We start from the raw sequence: 20,537 nt of genomic DNA, 5'->3' as shown, positions 1-20,537 counted from the left end.
CAGTTTTGACCATCTCCACCTAAACCACTCTGGTCCTGGCCATCATCATGCCAGGATCATCATGATAGCCTCCTTACCTGTCTCCATTCTTCTACACTCCCCTTCCTGTGATGTCAACTTAACAACTAAAGTGGTCCTCTGCAAATATGTTTGATGATTTGATACTCCTGCTTTAAACCCCTCAGACTGATCCTGACACTCTCAGAGGAAAGATTAAAGTTCTTTTGATGGCCTACAGAGCTCTACACTATTTGGTCTCCCACATATTTGACCTTATATCCTACTTGTCTGCCTTGTGCTTATTCTGCTTTTAGCTGCCTTGGTGGTCTTACTGTTTTGTTTTTTTTAATCATGTTGAGCATGTTCCTGCCTCAAAGCATTTGATTTGTTGTTTCCTCTGCCAGGAATACTGTTCCCCCAGATATCTGCTTGGCCTACTTCCACAGGTCTCTGCTCAAATCTCCCCTTATTAGAAGGGCCTTTTACCAACCTATGTAAAATAGCACCCCTCTTTCCCTACTAGCACTGTGTTTTCCACTAAACCAGGATAAACTAAGTTGTGTTGCAGCAGCAAGCAACTCCACAATAGCAGGGGCCTAAACGACAAGGTTTGTTTCTCACTGATGGTATCCCTCTGTGGCAAGTCACCTGGGAGGTCCACTTCACACTGTCTTTAACTCTAGGATCTGGCTGATAGCATGGCCACCATCTTGAGTACTGGCAGAGGGAAAGTCCATTCACTGGCTCTTCAAGTATCTGCCTGGAAGTAATGTCTATTACTGATTTGGCCAAAGTGAGTCATGTTGCCATACCTAACTTCAGTTAGGGAGGGGGAATGGGTGTGTGGCAGTCCTATCATGTATTTTAAAAGAGACCAGGTAATCTATGATGGATGATATAGCCATACTCTTTACCCTGCTTAATTTTCATTTCTTTTTTGTTTTTAATATGTTTTTATTGATTTTCAGAGAGAGGAAGGGAGTGGGAGATAGAAACATCAATGATGAGAGAGAATCATCTATCGACTGCCTTCTGCACACTCCCTACTGGGGATCAAGCCCACAACTCGGGCATATACCCTGACCAGGAATTGAACCACAGTTGGTACATGGTTCTTGAGTCAATGCTCAACCACTGAGCCATACCAGCCTGGCCTGCTTAATTTTTCTATAGTATTTATTTCCATTTGACATAATGCATAGTTGCCTTGATTTGTGTATTTTCTTTTCTCTCTTGTCTAGACTGAAAGCACCACAAAAGGGGAGGGATTTTGTCTATCACTTACTGCTATACCCCAGGGCCTAGGATAATACATGGTCAAGAGTAGGTGCTTGTTAATTTTAGAGAATGACTGAAAATACTAAAGCATGTCATTCATTTATTCACTTGGTGACATGTAAGCCAAGTTGGGAGTGTGGAGCAGGGAGGTTTGAGGAGAGAGGATGAGATAGTGTGAAGTAAGTTGATGAGTAGGTTTACTAGAGAAAAGGAATAGAATTGCTGATCAGTAGAGTGTTAGCAGTTTGAGATTTGAGACTATGAACTTACCGTGAAATCTTGCGGCTTAGCGATTTGATTTTCTTCAGTAATGCCGAGTTACTCAGGAGCTGGCCTGGAAGAGGCAGCCATGAATGATCCTTGCACGAGCCTATTTCACAAGGAATGGTGGAGGCCCAACTTGAGGAAGAAAACATGGTTCCAGCTGCCTTACATCACCCCTGCTCCATCTTCGGTCCGTCAGAAAAATAAAGGAGCTTGCCTTTACAGGAAGCCCATTCTCCTGGGGTGATGTGATTGCAGTTGTAGAAGCAGTTTCCCCTATTTCATTTACTTCTCACAACACTTTTGAGGTAGCTTTTCTTATCTTCATTTTACAAGTGAGGAAAACTGAGGCTTAAACTGCTGGAGATAGAATTTAGGTTGATTAAGCTCGCAGCCATGGTGCTCTGCTATACTTTTGATGTATACTTATTGTTTCTTCTGTACTTATTGAGGCCATGGGGAACCTCTTATCTTGGGGATGGGAGCTCTGTTAGCTTTTAGATTCCATGGAGCCTTGATTGTGTCTCAGTCATGAAGATTGTATGCAACCACTGTACTAATGGTTCCAATTTAGATGTTGCAAGACCTTATCAGAGAGGAAACAGTTGGGCTATTTTTATATACTTAAACAAACTCATTACCAACTGTAGTTAGTAAATTCACTCCCAGGGAATTTCTTGTGAATACTCTTAAAGTGATCCCTGTGCGATCTGAGATTGTCTCCATCAGTGATATCTTTCTGTGGTCTGTCCTGTTGAGCTGAACCTTTCTTAGGTACAAGGGGTTGTGCTGGGCTTTATTGCTAATAGAGAGAAGAGAAAGCAGGTGGCCTTTGTTTAGAAATCTTTAATGTAGTTCAGAAGGCAAAACAGGTACAAAATCCTGAATATTCAAATAGTCCCTGGAAACGGGTGCAGAGTGAGTGGGGGGGCTCCTCGGGCTAAAATGCTTCACTGAAATGGACGAAGGGAAGTGGAAATGGTGTTGTAATTTGAAAGCTGCATAATGTTTAGAAAAGGCTCTAAATGGAAAACCGACTTGGGCTCCAGTCATACTCATGGTGGATAATCTCAGTAGGCCACTGCAGTCAGTAATGTTAGCACTTTTAACCACATTTTAATTATTCTTGTTTTTTAATATATTTTATTGATTTTTTTTTACAGAGAGGAAGGGAGAGGGAGAGTTAGAAACATCGATGAGAAACATCAATCAGCTGCCTCCTGCACACTCCCTACTGAGGATGTGCCCGTAACCAAGGTACATGCCTTTCACCGGAATCGAACCTGGGACCCTTTAGTCCATAGGCCGACGCTCTATCCACTGAGACAAACCGGTTAGGGCACATTTTAATTATTTTTAATGTGCTTATGTATGTGAATCCTGCCCATGCTCAAAAGCTAACCGGTCAATTTGATAGAAAGCATACTCTTCTCTCTATTTCTTTGCACTTCGGTGACCATGTTCTGAAAGGTATTTTATGGGAGTTCCTGGCTGTTGACTTGGTTTGGTCTCACATAAGAGCCAACAATGAAAACCTTGCCAGTAAATTCCACTTGTTTTCCAGTGCCCTTTGATCACTTACCTCTGTAGGTAAATGTTTTGAAATATATGTTAATTAGAACTAAGATCCAGAGTTTGTGCAGTTTACTTTCTTTTTGTTTTAAAAAGTAAATTCTCTTGCTTTGTTCACTCGTGTGCTTTTTTAAATCTTAGGAACAATAATTCTCAAAGCGGTTTTCTTTTTCCCTCCAGACAAGGCACCTCTATCTAAGAGTCTTTTACTGGTCCCCAGTGCCCTGTCTCTTTTGCTGACTCTACTCCTGCCACACTGTCAGAGGTTCTTCCTGTATGACCTCCAAGCAGTCAAGGATGACTTTCAGGTGAGCTCTGCTTCATTGGCCTTTGGGAAGGGAGAAGGCAAATTTTCCCTAGATTTGCCTTTTCTTTCTGCTACTCTTAGTCCCTCAAAGCCTCTAAATTTGTAAGAAATACTATTTATCATTAATATTATATTAACAAATTCTCTAGTTTTATTTATTGATGTTTTCAACAAAGCAGATTCTAATGAAGCAATTGCAGCACTAGACACTATCTCTTTTCAGTTACACCGTTTACACATGAAAATGCAGTTTACAATTTCAAGAGAATTAAAAACAATGTTAAATTTGGTTTTTAGTGATTAGTATGTATGCTTAACATTTTAGAAACTTGCATCAGTTTGAGTATTGATTGGATAATCTAAGCTCTCAGCTCTAACAGATTGTTGAATCTGCGAATTACTTTTATAGTGGTGGTTAAACCAAGTAGGAGATTTCTCTTGGGTTTTCACTGCTGAGAAGAGCAGAATTCTATGTTTTTCAAGACTTATAGGCTGATTTCATAGAACATGCTGGTGCTGGGTCTTATTTGTGAGTTGGAGTATTAGTGAAGATTGTGGTGTATAAACCTGCCACCTTTTCTTTGCTAAATACTTAATTATCCACAATAATCCACCTGTATGTCATAATAATGTAATTAATACCACTCAGGTTAATTTCACCAAGTTCCTGTGAAGGTCTTTCAGTTATTTTCTGTTAGAATATAGTATAGATTCTGTATTAGTTCAGTTGCAAGAATACAGTGGTTCTCAATTTGGCTGAGAACCACTCTTCTGTCCAGGAATGTGAATAGGCACACTCTCCTGCTAGAATCTCCTAAAAAGCTCTCACTTTGCTTTTATAAGAGCAGCTACAGAGATGAGTTTCAGTTCTGCCTTGGGAAATCTAAACATACACATACATAAGACATAAGTGACATGAAATCCTCAGGGATGATAAATGAAGTAGGGACCAGTATAGAATGGAGTAACTTTGGAGAGCCATAAAGATAGGAATTTTCCATTTGGTCTGAAGGAAGGGAAGCCAGTTTATTAGCAGTAGAGAGAGAAGAGCATTTTACTTCCCAAAGCAATATGTACTTCAAACCGTTAGGAATACTGTATAGGAGGCATGGTTGGAGACTAGTGCAGGGTTACGTTAGATGAGGACAGGAGGGACAGTTGGTGAAGGGCTTTCTTTTGCAAGTGTGGAATCTCCCACATTTTGACACTTAAGGCAGAGATCTCCTGCCTCTGCAGCCGTGGGCAAAGGGCCTGATCCGGCCCATTTGAAATGAATAAAACAACAACAAAAAAAGACCGTACCCTTTTATGTAATGATGTTTACTTTGAATTTATATTAGTTCACATAAACACTCCATCCATGCTTTTGTTCCGGCCCTCCGATCCAGTTTAAGAACCCATTGTGGCCCTTGAGTCAAAAAGTTTGCCCACCCCTCCTCTAGTGTGTTGCAGGTTGAATGCAGAAGTAGTGCTTTGCTGAGTGTAAGTCAGTGATCAATTTTATAAGGAGCAGGCACCTTATAGTAATCTCCAATTATTTATTTTTATACCAGGTCACAGGTTTTTGTGTCCGTAAGCATAGGACAAATTACAAAATTATTTAAAAGTGTGGTTTCTATTTTTATTTGTCATTAAAACAATTCTATAAACCCAATTTGTTAGATTTAAATAATTGTAAAGTCTTAATGTCCTTAATCCCCCAGATTTTCCTGGTGGCTCACAGGGCTTTGCCCTGAATAGAATATATTTTTAGAGTTTAAAATGTGGGAAATAGAAGACTTAGAGCTATTTTTTCATGGTTTCTGCATCTTGTTTTGCAAAGGTGACAGTCAAATTATCTTATATTTTAAAGCACTACATAGTTTACAAAGCATTCTCATTTGATCATGTTGATGGTCGGATATGCTGGCCTACAGATTCAATGTGATTCTGGTGCAGCTATGGAATTTCTAAGGGAGAAAAGAAATTTAGTTTAGAGGTGTCACCTGTGTTCCATATGTGTGCCCATTATGGTCATTGCTAACTGATGATGTTGCTGTTTCTCCTTAAACCCAGCTGTGACCTTAACACAGCATTATTGGCAGCCATCCCCATTTCAGTTAGATGGGCATGTGAAATGAATTCTAATGGCCAGCCCTAAACCAGTCCAGTGCCGTCATATTTTGGAGTACACTGATGACAAAGACTGTCTTGGTTGGAACTGAAACGGAAGTGAAATGTTTTGACAGTTGGTATAGTCTATATTCTCATTTATATTATGATTATTTATATTTGCAAGAATTTCTTTTGGCAAGGTCATATGCCTTAGACAAGTAAAACACTTTCTCTGTGCATATTCTCCTTATTTTAAAATAGAGTTAATCTTACCAGTGTTCATAATAGCATTCCTCACAATAGCCTAAAGGTAGAAGCAATTCAAATGTCCATTAATAGATGAATGGATTTTAAAAATGTAGTGCAGACATACAGTGTAATATTATTTAGCTATTCAAAGTAATGAAGCTCTAATACATGCTTTAACATGAACCTTGAAGACATAATGCTAAGTAAAGTAAATAAGCCAGACAACAAAGGACAAATATTATATGATTCCACTTATATGAGGTACCTAGAATAGTCAAATTCTTAGAGACATAAAGTAGAATAATGGTTACCAGGGGCTGAGGGGAGGGGAGAATGGGGAGTTATTGTTTAATGGATACAGTTTCTGTTTGGGATTGTGAAAAATTCTGGAAATAGTGGTGATTGGGGATACAACATTATGAATGTTCTTAATGCCACTGAATTATACATCTAAAAATAGTTAAAATGATAAATTTCATTTTATGTAATTTTACCAAAATAAAAACAATACAAAAGAAAAGGTTAATATTTTTTGTACCTATCTTATAAGGTAATTGTGAAAGGTAAATAATATCAGAATGTTTTACAAATGTCATTGGGATTATCTTTAAATATCTGGAAAATATTTAAGAAGTCTCAAATAAGCCTTTGAGTTGTTCTTTCTTCTTTGTATAGTTCCTTATATATTTTTCACACAAGGAGAAATTGATTTACGTAAATTAAAAGTTAACTTTAAAAAAAAAATTAAACCTAGTAATATTTAGCAACAGTTGCCATAATTTGCCTTGTATGTGGGTTGGTATGAAGTAGGTTGAGCATTAAAATTAAGCTTAGAAATGGATATTATTGGGTTTATTCCTAAATAGCTTTTCAGTTACACCTGTTTTATTAAATAGCATAAAAACGAACATTAGCCTTTCATTCTAGCTCACATATATAAATTTTTTTTTTTATTGTACGAAACATAGTCTTAAGATGTTTAACAGGAAATTTTCTGTTTTCTTAATGAGAATAAATTTTACTTATTATTATAATCAAAAAATTTTAAGTACCCTTTGTGCCGTTATATGAAAAGAATTTTAGCAGGAGACAGTAGAGCTTATTTCTTAGGAAAAGCATATATGTGTTTTCCTTTTCTGTATGCATCATTATTTTGCTTAGAGTTTAAAAAATAAGCAGTATAAAGTAAATGTAACAAATTTGCTAAGGAGCAACCTGAACAGATCTCACTCTTTATTGTTCTTTTTTAAATCCCCATCTAGATTTGGAGACTGATATGTGGAAGAATAATTTGCCTTGATTTGAAAGATAGTTTCTGCAGTAGTCTGCTTATTTATAATTTTAGGATATTTGAAAGAAGATATGGAAGCAGAAAATTTGCAGTAAGTTCTTATGTATTTTCTCTTTGCTGTTAGGTTATAGAAGAACATTTTTTGTTTTCTATTATATTTAAATAGTTTTATTTCGTTATTATTAACAATGATCTTTTAATTACATGATCCTTTATCTGAATTGGAACAGGGACATTAACCAAAGAAAAATTTAAATTTAAGTCACTAGCATAATAAAATAATGATGATGGTAATAGGTCATAATGTCAGGTATGAGTGGGTACTAACAATTTTTATTAGGATTTTGGCTTTAACAAAATTCTCATTACTTATTTTGCTTAATGGTTTGTGTGTTACTTGTTAAATCATCCTATTAATGTGTTTGGCCAATATAGTTTTATTCTCTCATTTTGATTATATATATATATACATACTAGAGGCCCAGAGCATGAAAATTGTGTATTGGTGGGGGGGTCCCCTCAGCCCAGCCTGCACCCTCTCCGGGATCCCTCTCACAATCCAGGACCGCTGGCTTCTAACTGCTCACCTGCCTGCCTTCCTGATTGCCCCTAATTGCCCCCCCTGCCAGCCTGATCACCCTTAACTGCCTCTGCCTGCCAGCCTGATTGCCCCTAACTGCCCCGCCCCCACTGGCCTGGTTGCCCCTAACTGCCCCCTCGCACCAGCCTGATCTCCCCTTACTGTCCCCCTCTGCTGGCCTGGTTGCCCCCAACTGCTCCACCCCCCCCCCACCCCCCCGCTGGCATGGTCGGCCCCCCCCCCCCACTGCCCCTTCTGCTGGCGTGGTTGCCCCCAACTGCCCCCTCCCACTGGCCTGGTCACCCCCAATTACCTCCTGCTGGCCTGGTCGCCCCGCGCAGCCTGCTGTTCAGTCATTTAGTTGTCCCTCACTAATCCCCCTGCCGGCCTGGTCACCCCATGCAGCCTGTTGTTCAGTCGTTTGGTGGCCCCTCACTAACCCTCCTGCCGGCCTTGTTGCCCCATGCAGCCTGCCAGCCTGCTGTTCAGTCGTTACTATTACTGTGATGGTTTCCTGGACAATTTGCAGTAGTATAGATAGTCATATATATATATATTTAAGTTTGTTTTTATTAGAAAAGACTATATATATATGTATATATATATATGTTATATATTTGAACTGGTTCTAATTAAGTAAATGTTAATTTATTTTTAGAAGACTCCTCTATATAATGCTTTGTTTTATTTTTAGTCCTTTTTGCTGGGTTCCTGGGTTTTGTCAGCCTTGGTTGACTTCATCCTCGTTGAAGCTATGTGGTATTCCTTTGGTATCACTGCATCCAGGAATTTGCCTTCTGGATTGTAAGTAACTCTCAAAGACTAGCTTATTTTGTAACTAATTAAATCTGATTTAAAGTAGTATTGTACATGAAAGTCATTAAAAGCATATTTTAAACTTTTAGAGACAGTAGAATTGATTTTATGTATTAAAAAAATCCAGTGTATACTTATATTCTCATTATGTTCTTGAAACAATTTATTTTACATTCGCTCTTTTTCAGCTTTGAAGTCCCATGTTTTAGGGAATTTTTAATGAATTTCCTGTTCTAATTCTGAAGATAGAATTAGTTTTATGTATTTATTTTATAGTGAAATTTTGTCTATGTAGTTTTGTGAACTAATTAAACACAAAAATACAAAGTTTAACTAATTAGATTAGATTAGGCAAAAATTAATTTATCTTAAGCTTCTGAAGAATGATGTTTTTAAAAATTGATATTGTTTAATACTTCCACCAAAGATAAAACAAAGTCAGTATATAAGTTATTTTTAGCCAATTTGCAATAGTCAATCTAACTCAGAGTGTATATGCTTTCATATGGTATTGATCTTCTTTTAACAACAAAACAAAAAATCATGTATTAGTTTATGAAATACTAAAGGCCTGGTGCACGGGATTCATGCACTGGTTGGGGGCGTGGCCAGCGGGGATTGGCCCATTGTGGGAGCGCCACTCATCCCAGTCAGCCGAGCAGCTGTGGACCTGCCCTCTGAGTGGCTGATGCCACTGTGAGAGCAGCTGCTCATCTATCAGCTGAGCAGCTGCTTTTGCTGTGGGAGCGCCACTCATCCTGGTCAGCCAAGCGGCTGCAGCAGGAGGAGCCGCTCATCCTGATCAGCTGAGTGGCTCTCCCATTGTGGTCAGTGTGCGTCATAGCAACTGGTCAAGCGATCGTTCTGGTCGCTCCGCCATTTAGTCACTGAGCTTTTATTATATAGGATTTAGGATCTAGGAGCAGAGTTGTTAGCACTTATAAGTGACCTTAAAGCATCATATTGGAGACTGCATTTGAGAGATACTTTGAAATTAAGATACCAGATATTTAAAGTTCTGTGTGTACTAACTTCAGCCTTATTTTAATTTTGAATTTGTGTTTTTGAGAACTATTAGATGATTGTATGTATTTTGACTCAAGTTCACTTTGGATCTCTATTTTAAAAATGCAGTTAATAATCTAATAGCTTTCACACTTACATTGTTAATTTACACTGTGGCTGTCCTTTATGAGATTTACTTATAGTGGGCATGAATATTGTTACTAATGTATGATTCTGAATAATAATTGGAGACAAAATCTTGTGTCGTAATTATCATGCAGTTTTTGTTGAGGTCCACAGATTATAATTGTAATGAGACTGAGAAGTTTGAGTTGACTATTCTGCTATTGTGGAAAAAAGTGTAGTTATCAGGAATGATTTCATATTGATTCAGGAAAGCAGCAACATTACTGAATCATAGGTTTTTCTCAAACATTTCTCATCCAGGCCAGTTATTTTTAGTTATCTATAAGGCCTACTGAGTTATATAGAACAGTATATACGTATCATGTGAGTTTGTCTCAGAATAAACTTTGGGCATGGATAGTAATATAGCTTTTAACTCGTGTTTAAAATGAGATAAGATTGTCCCCTTGTTTGATGACCTTTTTTCCTATTGCACAGAGTTGAATGACAGTTATTTTTTTGTATGAATGACATTTATTTCTTTATGAAATCCTGTTAACTGGTTCTTATAAGGAGGATTTATTCAGTTTTGAAGTTGGGAATATTTTTATTTATTCTTAAAGCAGGAATATTTAAATCTTGGTTCATAGCAAAAGTTGCAAATTTGAGTAAATTCAAAAGTTATAGGATCCCCTTTGAAAGAAATTACTATAAATGTTAATTCATCCATTCCCCTGAATGATGAATGTATTTCTTTTTCCTTTTCAAATCATGAAACATGAGAGTATGGCATTTTAGAATCTTGAAGCTTTCTCAGACTTCTTGGAACATAAATCTTTAATTCAATAAAGTGACTCTGGCCGGTGTGGCTCAGCAATTGAGCGTTTACCCAGAAACCAAGAGGTCACTTGTTTGAGTCGCAGTCAGGGCACATGCCTGGGTTGCGGGCTTGATCCCCAGTAGGGGGTGTGCAGGAGGCATCTGATGGATGATGTTTCTGTCTCCCTATTCCTCTGCCTCCTCTTTCTCTAACAATCAATAAGAACATATTTTTAAAAAATAAATAAACTTTGCATTTTGTAAATATATCTTTTATTTGATGAGAGCAAGGCTTCACAAACTCAGGAAAGGAAACTTCTCTCTTTTTTTGGTCAACATGCTTTATAATTTGCAGGGTTTTTCACATAATATCTTGTTACCTTTTTTTTTTTTGGCCATCAATGTCAAATTTATCTGCCCTTTCTATAATTCTTGACTTCGGATTTAATTCTCTCTCTCCCCCCTTTTTTTAACCTTACCACTTTTAAAATTTCTCTAATAAACTTCACCAGTATCCAATTTCTAAAGCCAGTGACTTATTTTCAGTTGTCTTTGACCTTTCAATAGCATATTAAATACTTTTGACCTCTCGTTATTTAATAAAATAACCGCCCCCTTGAGTCCTAGCATACTACGCTCTCCTGGTCCTTTTTGACCTTATTTACTGTCTATGCTCCTTTCTCAAGTTTATTTCAAGTGCTTCCTCTGGGCTGTCTTGTCCACTGCCATGACTTCAACTACAGTTAATGTCTGTGGTTTTGTTTCCCAACACTCTATTTCCAGTCCATATTACTTTCCTGATCTTTTTAGAGTCATATTCAGAAAAAGTAGCCATTAAGGTTTTGACATTAAAGATAGGTACATTCCAAAAGCTATATATATTAGGAACTTCCAGTAACCCATGCCTATCGAACATTTGTCCTTATATACCTATTATTTTTTAATTGTTAGTATTTACATGTGAATGTTACATTGTTTCCCAGAATCAAATCCCTCCAGAGAAGTGGAATTTTGGCTTTTTATATATCCTGTTTAAATGTATCTAATTACAATGCTGAGTAAAATTATTTTTAATTAATTGGTTTAGATTATTTATAATTGTATTGTGAGAACCATGACATACATTTTCACTTCGTTGTCTTTGTGGTAAGAAAGCCTTTTGTTGTGTTTTGTGCTCTCAAATTAAGAAAAGCTATTATAGAGAACTTGCCATTTAATAAATTACATAAGAGCAGATTAATCCATGTAGTTTAAGAGTATTTATGACTGTATTTGCGTACCATAACTCTACATAAACAGGAGTTATTTCCATTGTTTTAGAAGTATTTATTTGTTTAAAGATATTTATTAAAGTATCTTGCTTACATGACTATTCAAACTAAAAACTTCAAGTAGTTTTCTCTTTGTTGAGAAACTACATCTCAGTATGATCTTGACTCCTTTAGCTTATGTAGCTATGAGAATTTTTACATCCCATAAGCTTGTTTCCTTTTTATTATTTAAAAAAAAAACCTGGTGATTAACATGAAAAGAGACTGAATTTGCTTTATAATCCTCTTAGGACCTTAGTTTCTTTACATTTAAAACAACAGATCATCTAAGGCAGTGGTTCTCAACCTTCTGGCCCTTTAAATACAGTTCCTCATGCTGTGACCTAACCATAAAATTATTTTTGTTGCTACTTCATAACTGTAATGTTGCTACTGTTATGAATTGTAAAGTAAATATCTGATATGCAGGATGGTCTTAGGTGACCCCTGTGAAAGGGTCGTTTGACCGCCAAAGGCAGGGGTCCTCAAACTTTTTAAATAGGGGGCCAGTTCACTGTCCCTCAGACCGTTGGAGGGCCGGACTATAGTTTAAAAAAAAACTATGAACAAATTCCTATGCACACTGCACATATCTTATTTTGAAGTAAAAAAACAAAACGGGAACAAATACAATATTTGTATTTGCATGTGGCCTGCGGGCCGTAGTTTGAGGACCCCTGGCCAAAGGGGTCGCGACCCACAGGGTGAGAACCGCTGATTTAAGGGATCTTCTTATACTAAAATGCTGTTTTAGGCTCCTTTGTGTTTATTTTTTAAGAATATTAATTTATCCATGTTAATTATAGAAATCAAGTAATAACCAAAGCATTGATTTGATTTTAAGTCCTATTGGGAGATGATTATGTTAAGGATAATAAAAGTGATTTAACAGTGAGGAAGTTATAATTAACTCATTTGGGTACATATTTAGAATATAGGCTTTACAGATTATATAGTTCAGTAGAGGCCCTGGTGCACGAGATTTGGGCCTGTGCCCTCTCGCAGTACGGGAGCTCTCTGGGGATGTCCAACTGACTGATGGCTTAGGGGAGTGGGCCTAAGCTGGCAGTCGGACATCCTTAGTGCTGCCGCGGAGGAGGGAGAGGCTCCCGCCACTGCCGCTGCACTCTCCAGCTGGGAGCCCAGCTTCTGGGCTTCTGGGCTTCTGGCTGAGTGGCGCTCCCCCTGTGGGGGCACACTGACCACCAAGGGGCAGCTCCTGCGTTGAGCATCTGCCCCCTGGTGGTCAGTGCACATCATAGTGACCGGTCATTCTATTGTTTGGTCGATTTGCATATTACCCTTTTATTATATAGGATTTCCATTTCTTTTTAAATGGAGAAGTTACTTTGTTTGTTACTTTATTAGGGAAAATTAAATGGCAAGGTCCTTGACTAGTGCTTTTTATACTGTAACATATGACCTGGAAAAAAAAATTCAATCTCTTTTGTAATGTGATGTTTAATCACATAGGAAGAGCAACTCTTAATATTGGAGAAAGATATTTTACCATATAGCAGAAACATGTCCCAGGAAAAAACTTGGATTATTGGTCAGAAATAGGGTCTTGGGTTAGGTTTCCCCCATTGGTCTTAAGTAGAGTCTGGTGCTTGGTAGGCTCTCAATAAGTGTTTATTGGATGACGTTAGCCTGTTTCCAAAAGAAAATGAATTCAGAGTAGAGGAGGGCTGATGGCCATAGTCTCCACAGGCTCATTCAAATGCTTGCTCCCACTAATTTTGCTCTGCAGCAAATAACAGTGATGAGATGAACATAGTTGTTTTTGTAAGATCCTGGAAGTTTAACTTCAAACAAAAAAATGTTGTGTTTGGACCACCAATCCTGAGTATAAATTAAACCAAAGGGAGCTATATCTAGATGGAAAACACTTTCATCAAATTATTTTGAACAGTAGCTGGATTTTCTTTGCCTACTGCCTTGACATCATGATTCGCTTGCACATAGAATTAAATCCAAAAAGCTAAGTCAACTATACTAGTATATTTAGATAAGGCTTGAATATGAAACACATATTGGATGTTTTCTCCTAGTACTTCATGAAAATGTTCTATATAAGTTTTAAAAATAAAAATAATTAATGTATTAGTATACTTTAGAATATTTAATTATGTTGCCACAATACGATCACACAAAAGAGTTTTTTAGGTTTATTTTTTTTTTTTCAGGAAAGAAGGGACTTGATAATATACAAAATGTCCACTGACTCTAGGGTAATTAGTAAAGGGAATTTAAGGAGGTTGGAGACAAAAAACTTACTACTCATAACATGTCACTATTTATGTTGCTTAGTGACCGCAAACTAGCTGATCGGAAGCTTTTCCTGCGCACACTCCGAAGGTAATTGCGGTATAGCATGACACTAATGACTCGAGCCTGAAATTGTTTTGAAACAATGTAGTAGAGAATCACATCCAGACAGGTACTGAGGTTCATCAGGAAGGTGGTAAAGGCTCCCCAGGGATTGTAACTGTTCTCATCCCCTTCCAACATCAGGAAAGCAAAACAGATGTGGAAAGGCATGAAGCAGACGATCACCTGCACCAGGAGTGTGATGATGATCCTAATAGACTTCTCCTTGACTTTTGGTTTGAGCTTCGATGTCCTACCATGGAGGAGACTATGAATAATGACCAAGTAGCACCCAATCATGATGAACAGAGGAATCAAGAAAAAAAATATAAGTCGAGTGAAGTTCAATATGTTAATAGCTTTTAAGTGGACGATGTCAGAAATCTTGAGGCAGGTGGCAGGGCTGGAGGCTTTATCAGGGTCTTCATAGAGCAGGAGGAGTGGGATGGTGGTTATCAGGGTCATTATCCAGACTCCCACACATGCTAGCACAGCTTTGAATGTTTTTTTAAGTTCTTTGGCATATTTCGGCTGCACAATGGCCATGTATCTGTCAGCACTAATAAAAGCAAGAAGCCATAGGGCAATACTTGGATAAAACATTGTGAGTGCCCCGAGAATCTTGCAGAAGTGTTCGCCAAATGGCCATTCACCTTTTGCATAATAAAACATTCGAAAAGGTAAACTCATTATAAATATTAGGTCCAGCAATGCCACATTCATCATATAGATGGTTACAGTGGTTCTTTTCTTGGTGGAACAACTGAAAACCCATAAGGCAGTGACATTAACAAATACTCCAATTATGAAGATACAGCTATAGAAGACAAGGGCTGCAATTTTGTATTCATCTGGGTATGAACTATTAGAAGAGCCAGGTTGAGCTTGATTGTGAGAGGTGGTCATCTTATAGTTGGTGGGCGTGACACTTGGAAACTGTAAAACAGTTGCGAATATTAGGAGGAATAAAACCGTTGGCTGAAAAATAAATGTTAGCATTCTCATACTTAGCATGCAGTGGATTCTAATTTTGGGAGTACTTTATATTGTAGAGTCAATATATGTGTCTTAATACTTATTAATAAATACATTTCCTAGGTATTAATAACAATTTGTACTAACCGATGAAAGTGGTATGGAGTGTTGTAATTTGTACTGGCAAACTTATTCATTTCTCTTTCCCTGCCCATCTCTCTTCTCACTGAGGAATAAACTTTATGATTTTTTTTTTCCCTAAAATTGGGTAGCTATTTCTCCTATAATAATCATTCCTTGATTAGGACTAATTGGGAAAAGGTCATTCTGAATGTTGAATCTTACAATTTACTTTGCCACTTTTTAATCATCTTCATTCTGTTTAAATATTTTGTAATCCAGATTAATAATATCAAATAATAAATTTTAACTCATTAAGTACAATTTTAATCTATAAAATATGTGTTAGAAAACTAATAAAGAAACCATATAACTAGTTAACTACTGAATATTCACAGTAATTCTCATTTGAGATCAGAAACTTTCCCTTTTTACTGGTATATCCCCATAGCCTATTGAGTAAGTTGTAGCTATTAAAAAAGTAAACATTTACTGAATTGATGGATGAGTGAAGGAAGGAACCCTTGATGAGGTGACCCTCAGAAACTACTCTCTAGTTTGTCAATGAAGACTTGTTTAGTTGGCCATTAAACCGTGTTTTGTTTTTTTAAGTGGTAAATACTTCTTCATAGTATTAGGTTCTCTATAAATTTCATAGGTCTTGAGACAGCAGTGTGTTGTGCCATGGTGTACAGATTAAGAACTTTACTCTTAGAACAATAGATGAGCTAGTTTCTAATGTACAGTTGGGTGTGTCTAAAACTGAGCCTTCCAGATGGTGTTTACAAGTGTCTTTGAAGTAGATCTTACTGCTGTAGTGGTGCACAGAAGGCAACACCTTGAGAATGAGATATTGTTGGTATAGTAACTTTCATGTCCTCACTCTACAGAGATACAGAAGTGTAAGTATTATTTGTCAAATTAAATTTTAAAAGGGAATATTAAACACAAGTGGTTATTAATAAGACATCACTCAATAACTTTATGTGTATGCAAAAACTAATTCCCATCACCAAAAAAAAAGTTCATTTCTAATGGAAAGGAGTTTAGTGATTGTATATATCACGGATCCCCCACAATGTGAAACTTCGATCACCCATGATGCAATGCTAACACCAGGGATTTTAAAAATAGAGTCGCTACAAAGAAATGGAACCTTGTGGCATCCCCTTGAAATATAGAGGTGTAAGAAGAGTTTCCTTCAAAAATGTCACTTTGCAGAGTGGGCTGTCTCTAAGTCAGCCCTGTTGTGGGGGTTAGCAGTGTGGTCGGTGGCATCATGGGCTGTTGATAATTTAAAAATAATTTGAACACTTGCTGATATGAGTCTGTTTTCCCCCTCCCCGCTCTCTTCCCTCCCTCCCTTCCTTTCCCCCTCCCTCCCTTTCTTCCTGATTACAGCTAGTTTGCCAAATATTTAGGTGAAATATGATTTTGGGATATATTTCTATATGTTTAAACACCTGTATTAATTAAAATATCCAAATATTGATGTGACTAGAATATTAATTTCTATCAGATGAGACGAGTACTTCATAGAAAAACTAAATCTTCAGTGATTTTTTAAATAGTATCAATTATAATGTAAATGAAATTTAGTATCCTTTTTTCTCTTTTAATACTTCACCCATCCTCATCCCCAAATTTTGTCATATACATTCTGTACTTATAAACCATTTTTTGAGTAACGCCCTCTCCAATGGGCTCAAACTGCTTGTATGTCACCAACACTTGTATTCATTTGCTTAAGGTTGAAAAATTAAGCATGATGCATGTGTTTTAAAGGCATTGCCAATATAGATTGTGCTCTGCACATGCAGATATATTTTTGGATAAATATTGAAAAGCAGTTGGCTTTTAAGTCAACATTTAAAAAGCTTTCAATTCCATGATTATCTATGGTCTTTCTTTTCTTAAAAGCCTTTAAAGTACACATTGTGAAATATTGTAATTGAAACCAAGTGATGACTCTTAAGTATACTTATGATTTATCATTTCAACATCTTCCTTAAGTTGAACAAAATTACATTTACTATTAATGTAAAAATTGAAAATAAATGAAAAATCATATTAATAATTCAGGAAGATGACAGCATAACTCATTTCAAGGTTCTTCACCAGCACGGTTTCAGTAATCTATCATTAAAATATAAGAATGATTTTGAAATTCAGTAAGTACAGCATTACTTCAGATAATCTACGATGAAGTTAATTAAATGCAACTTACCTCCTGTCCATCAAAAGGCTGTATTAGAGAGGAACATTTTTCGGTATATTCAGGTCTATAAAAGAAGGATCCTTGAGTTGCTTCTCTTTCTGGAATTGATATACTTAAAAAATGGTATGTTTCTTTGTTTTAGGCTCTTCTGTTGCTTTAAAATGTCTCAAATATATTTCTTGGTGTAGGAGTTGTTACTCGTTGCTGCTTTTTCTCTTTCAGGAAGTACTCTCTGAAATAAGGCTTTTTTAGCTTTGACTGGATGTGGTTTTTCTCTTTCACAAATGATTTGTTTGTGAAGCTATGCTGAGCATAAACTTCCCTTGAAATGATACCATGCATTTAAGAGAGTTATACAAAAAGGGGAAAATATCTTCACTTTTTTGCTTTGATGCTTCAAGTCTGCATCATGTATTGAAAGAGTATGAGATTTGATGTTGAGTAGAATGGATTCATAGTATAGCTTTTTTATTTTCTAAGCTGTGTGACTTTGTCTGGTTACCTACCCACTCTGAGCCTTTGTTCCTACTTAGTTTCTATACAGTTAAAATAGAGATAATACCCATTTGATAGGGTTGTGAGGATTTGAAACCAGAAAAATCCCAAGAGTTTAACATAATATCTGGCATTTAGGTACTCCTAAACAGAGTTAATCCTTTACCACAAAGTTCCTAAAATAATAGAATATCCACTTTTTACTGTTAAAACATTTTTAAATGGTTAAATTGGGATACTTAGTTATTTACTTCTGCTTTCCATATACATAAATGCTTTATTTTTTTAAGTCCTCAGTGCTTTATATCCCCTTTCTGTCACATAGAAGTCTAAAAATAGTTCCTTTTGCATAAATATCCCTGCAAACTGCTAAGAAGGGACTATGGCAGTCTTTAGTGGAGTAATTTACATGTTAGGAGTATTTTAACCTAAGCAGGGAAATGAAACCAGCGGAGAGGGAAGTGAGCCATCCAATCATTGCCTGCCTAGTTATATTAAAGTTTTTACTTTCTCTTTTCTTAAAAAAAGAAATAATTTCATTTGGTTGTCCTAAAATTTTAATTAACTTTATATTTGGTTATACTTGACTAGTCTACTTCTGTAAAGTACATGAACTAAAATGAACTGTATTTTTATTAAGACAGTTTGAACGCCCATGCTTTTTGTTTTTATTTTCCCCCTCAGACAAAATTATAGTAAATCTTTGACTTACAAAATTTATTTAAATCTATGCCTTTGGTGATTACTTTGGATTGGGATAGCGTGTCAAAATAATGAATTTTAGACGTGTAGGCAACAACCAAAGCAACTATTTCTTGTGCAGATGAAGATTTGAGCTCAGAGAAGGCCATGACTTGCTGAAGAACAGCCCACAGGCTCAGCTTCTTCAGGTGCTGAGTTCCTCCCCTTTCTGCCCTCTTTGCTGTAATAAGTTCTCGTTATGAGGTGATTACATTGATTATTCACTAGACGGGATCTGTTCATTGCCAATTACATTAATCAGTTCTTTATGCATGGAGTTATATTTCATTTGCAGTGTAGGTGAGTTTGATAGGAGATGGGAACCTTTTATCTATAGAATCCAATCTTGTCATTACCTTAATTTCATTTAGCCTTTGAAAAGGTTTCAGATATTAAGTATTATTGATTAGTATTCCCTGTGCTGCTAAAATCAAGAGATACATTGATGGCATATTGTGTTAAGACTTGAGTCCTTTGTCATCCACAGGGAGATTCTTTCCTCTGACCTGCCAGTCTCTCAGAGAGAGGAAGGAAGGGGCCAGATAGGAAGTCCCCACAGCACAGCTTGAGATGGCTCGGCTGCTACTCGTTTCCCACTTCCTTTCCATTATAGCCCTTTGGGACCTTCTGCGTGTGCTCTTCTTGACCTTTCACATGCTCTTCCAACTGGTGACATTCCTTACCACTCATTCCCTTCCACCTCTTGGCTTGGCCAGCTGCTACTGATCCTTAAAGTTTTAGTGTCAATGATGCCTTTTCTAGGAAGTTTTCTCTGACCTTTGAAGCTGGGTTGCTTATTCACCCCTGTAAGGTTCCTTAGCACTTGGTACTTATCCCTGTAGTGGAGTGTGTTTGTATTATTATTGCATATTTACTTGCCTTTTATCCTGTAGTAAATTGAGGTCCTTGAGGGCTGGCATTAATATATATGTATGTGTATTATCGATTTTTAATAAATATTGCTTGAATGTGTGACTGGAAAAGTAGGTGAGGAAATGGAGGGTGGAGAGAGTCATGGACAAATTACTGAGCCAGGTGTCAGCATCAGGCACACTTTGACTAGTTATATGAGGGACCTGCCAATCACAAATCAGATGTAGAGACTTAGGCAAGGGGAACAGGGGCTGGGACCTTTCTCTCCTTCTCTTCATGCCCCTGTAGCACTTATTCTCTGTGTTCCTGGCTCTTCACAATAATTATTTTGTTGGAAAAGAATTGCAGTGAAAAAGATCTTCCCCAAACTGGCAGCAAGTAAACAGTGGATCAAGAATGAAACTTTTGTAGTGTCTATTTTGCTTCTTTAATACTTGAACCTCATTAATTTTTATTCAAATGGAAGAACTTAACTCATTTAGGGATCATTCATGAAGCTTTAATTTCCTCACTTATTTGGAATCTAGTGAAAGAGAAAATTTTCACCTTGCAAAAGAGGGATCTTTCATATTATGGGAGGCTACAGAGTTCCCTTTCCTTCATTCTATGAAATAACCTGTTTTAGCTCTATTTTGAATTTTGGTTTAGATGTTAAAAGCCCTAAGGGATTTTCATTTTAGTGTTTGAGCCCAGTTTGAGTGAATATAAAAATTTAAATTAGTTAAGGCTATTTTATATTTCTTAGAAAGGATATTGTTAATAGATTTACACAGTAAATCCCCATTAGAAAACATGCTCCTATGTTAGAGATTTGTGTATGCCACAGATAAAATTGTATTTCCCGTTTTTAACGTATTTCTCTCTCCACAGCAACTTACAGCTATAATCTTACAGCCCAGTTAGTATGAACCTCCTGTCCACTTGACTTCCTGACTTGTATTTCTCCTTGGCAATTAGCAAACAAGATGAACCCAGATAAGCAAAGTGATAGATAATTTAAGTTAAAATAGATCTAAATCAGCAATGAAAGTAGA

At 36.8% G+C, this 20,537-nt stretch overlaps 2 protein-coding genes across 2 annotated transcripts in view; one reads left to right on the top strand and one right to left on the bottom strand.

Moving 5' to 3' along the window:
* The window catches only part of UBAC2 (UBA domain containing 2), a 147,195-nt gene that overhangs the window by 31,022 nt on the left and 95,636 nt on the right, over nucleotides 1–20,537 (top strand). Inside the window, 3 exon segments of the mRNA XM_036296846.1 lie at nucleotides 3,295–3,422; nucleotides 7,027–7,146; nucleotides 8,330–8,439. Coding sequence (XP_036152739.1) covers nucleotides 3,295–3,422; nucleotides 7,027–7,146; nucleotides 8,330–8,439 — 358 coding nt within the window.
* GPR18 (G protein-coupled receptor 18) lies at nucleotides 13,851–17,682 on the bottom strand. Its single transcript, XM_036296847.1, has 2 exons — nucleotides 17,404–17,682; nucleotides 13,851–15,017 (listed from the first exon to the last, which is right to left on the bottom strand). Exon 2 carries the CDS (start codon nucleotides 14,985–14,987, stop codon nucleotides 13,992–13,994), a length of 996 nt encoding a protein of 331 aa, XP_036152740.1. The 5' UTR covers nucleotides 14,988–15,017; nucleotides 17,404–17,682; the 3' UTR covers nucleotides 13,851–13,991.

Source organism: Myotis myotis, unplaced genomic scaffold, assembly GCF_014108235.1.
Source record: "Myotis myotis isolate mMyoMyo1 unplaced genomic scaffold, mMyoMyo1.p scaffold_m19_p_3, whole genome shotgun sequence".
NCBI lineage: Eukaryota > Metazoa > Chordata > Mammalia > Chiroptera > Vespertilionidae > Myotis > Myotis myotis.
Note: the sequence above shows the minus strand (reverse complement) of the source record. Positions and strands in the feature narration are given on the sequence as shown.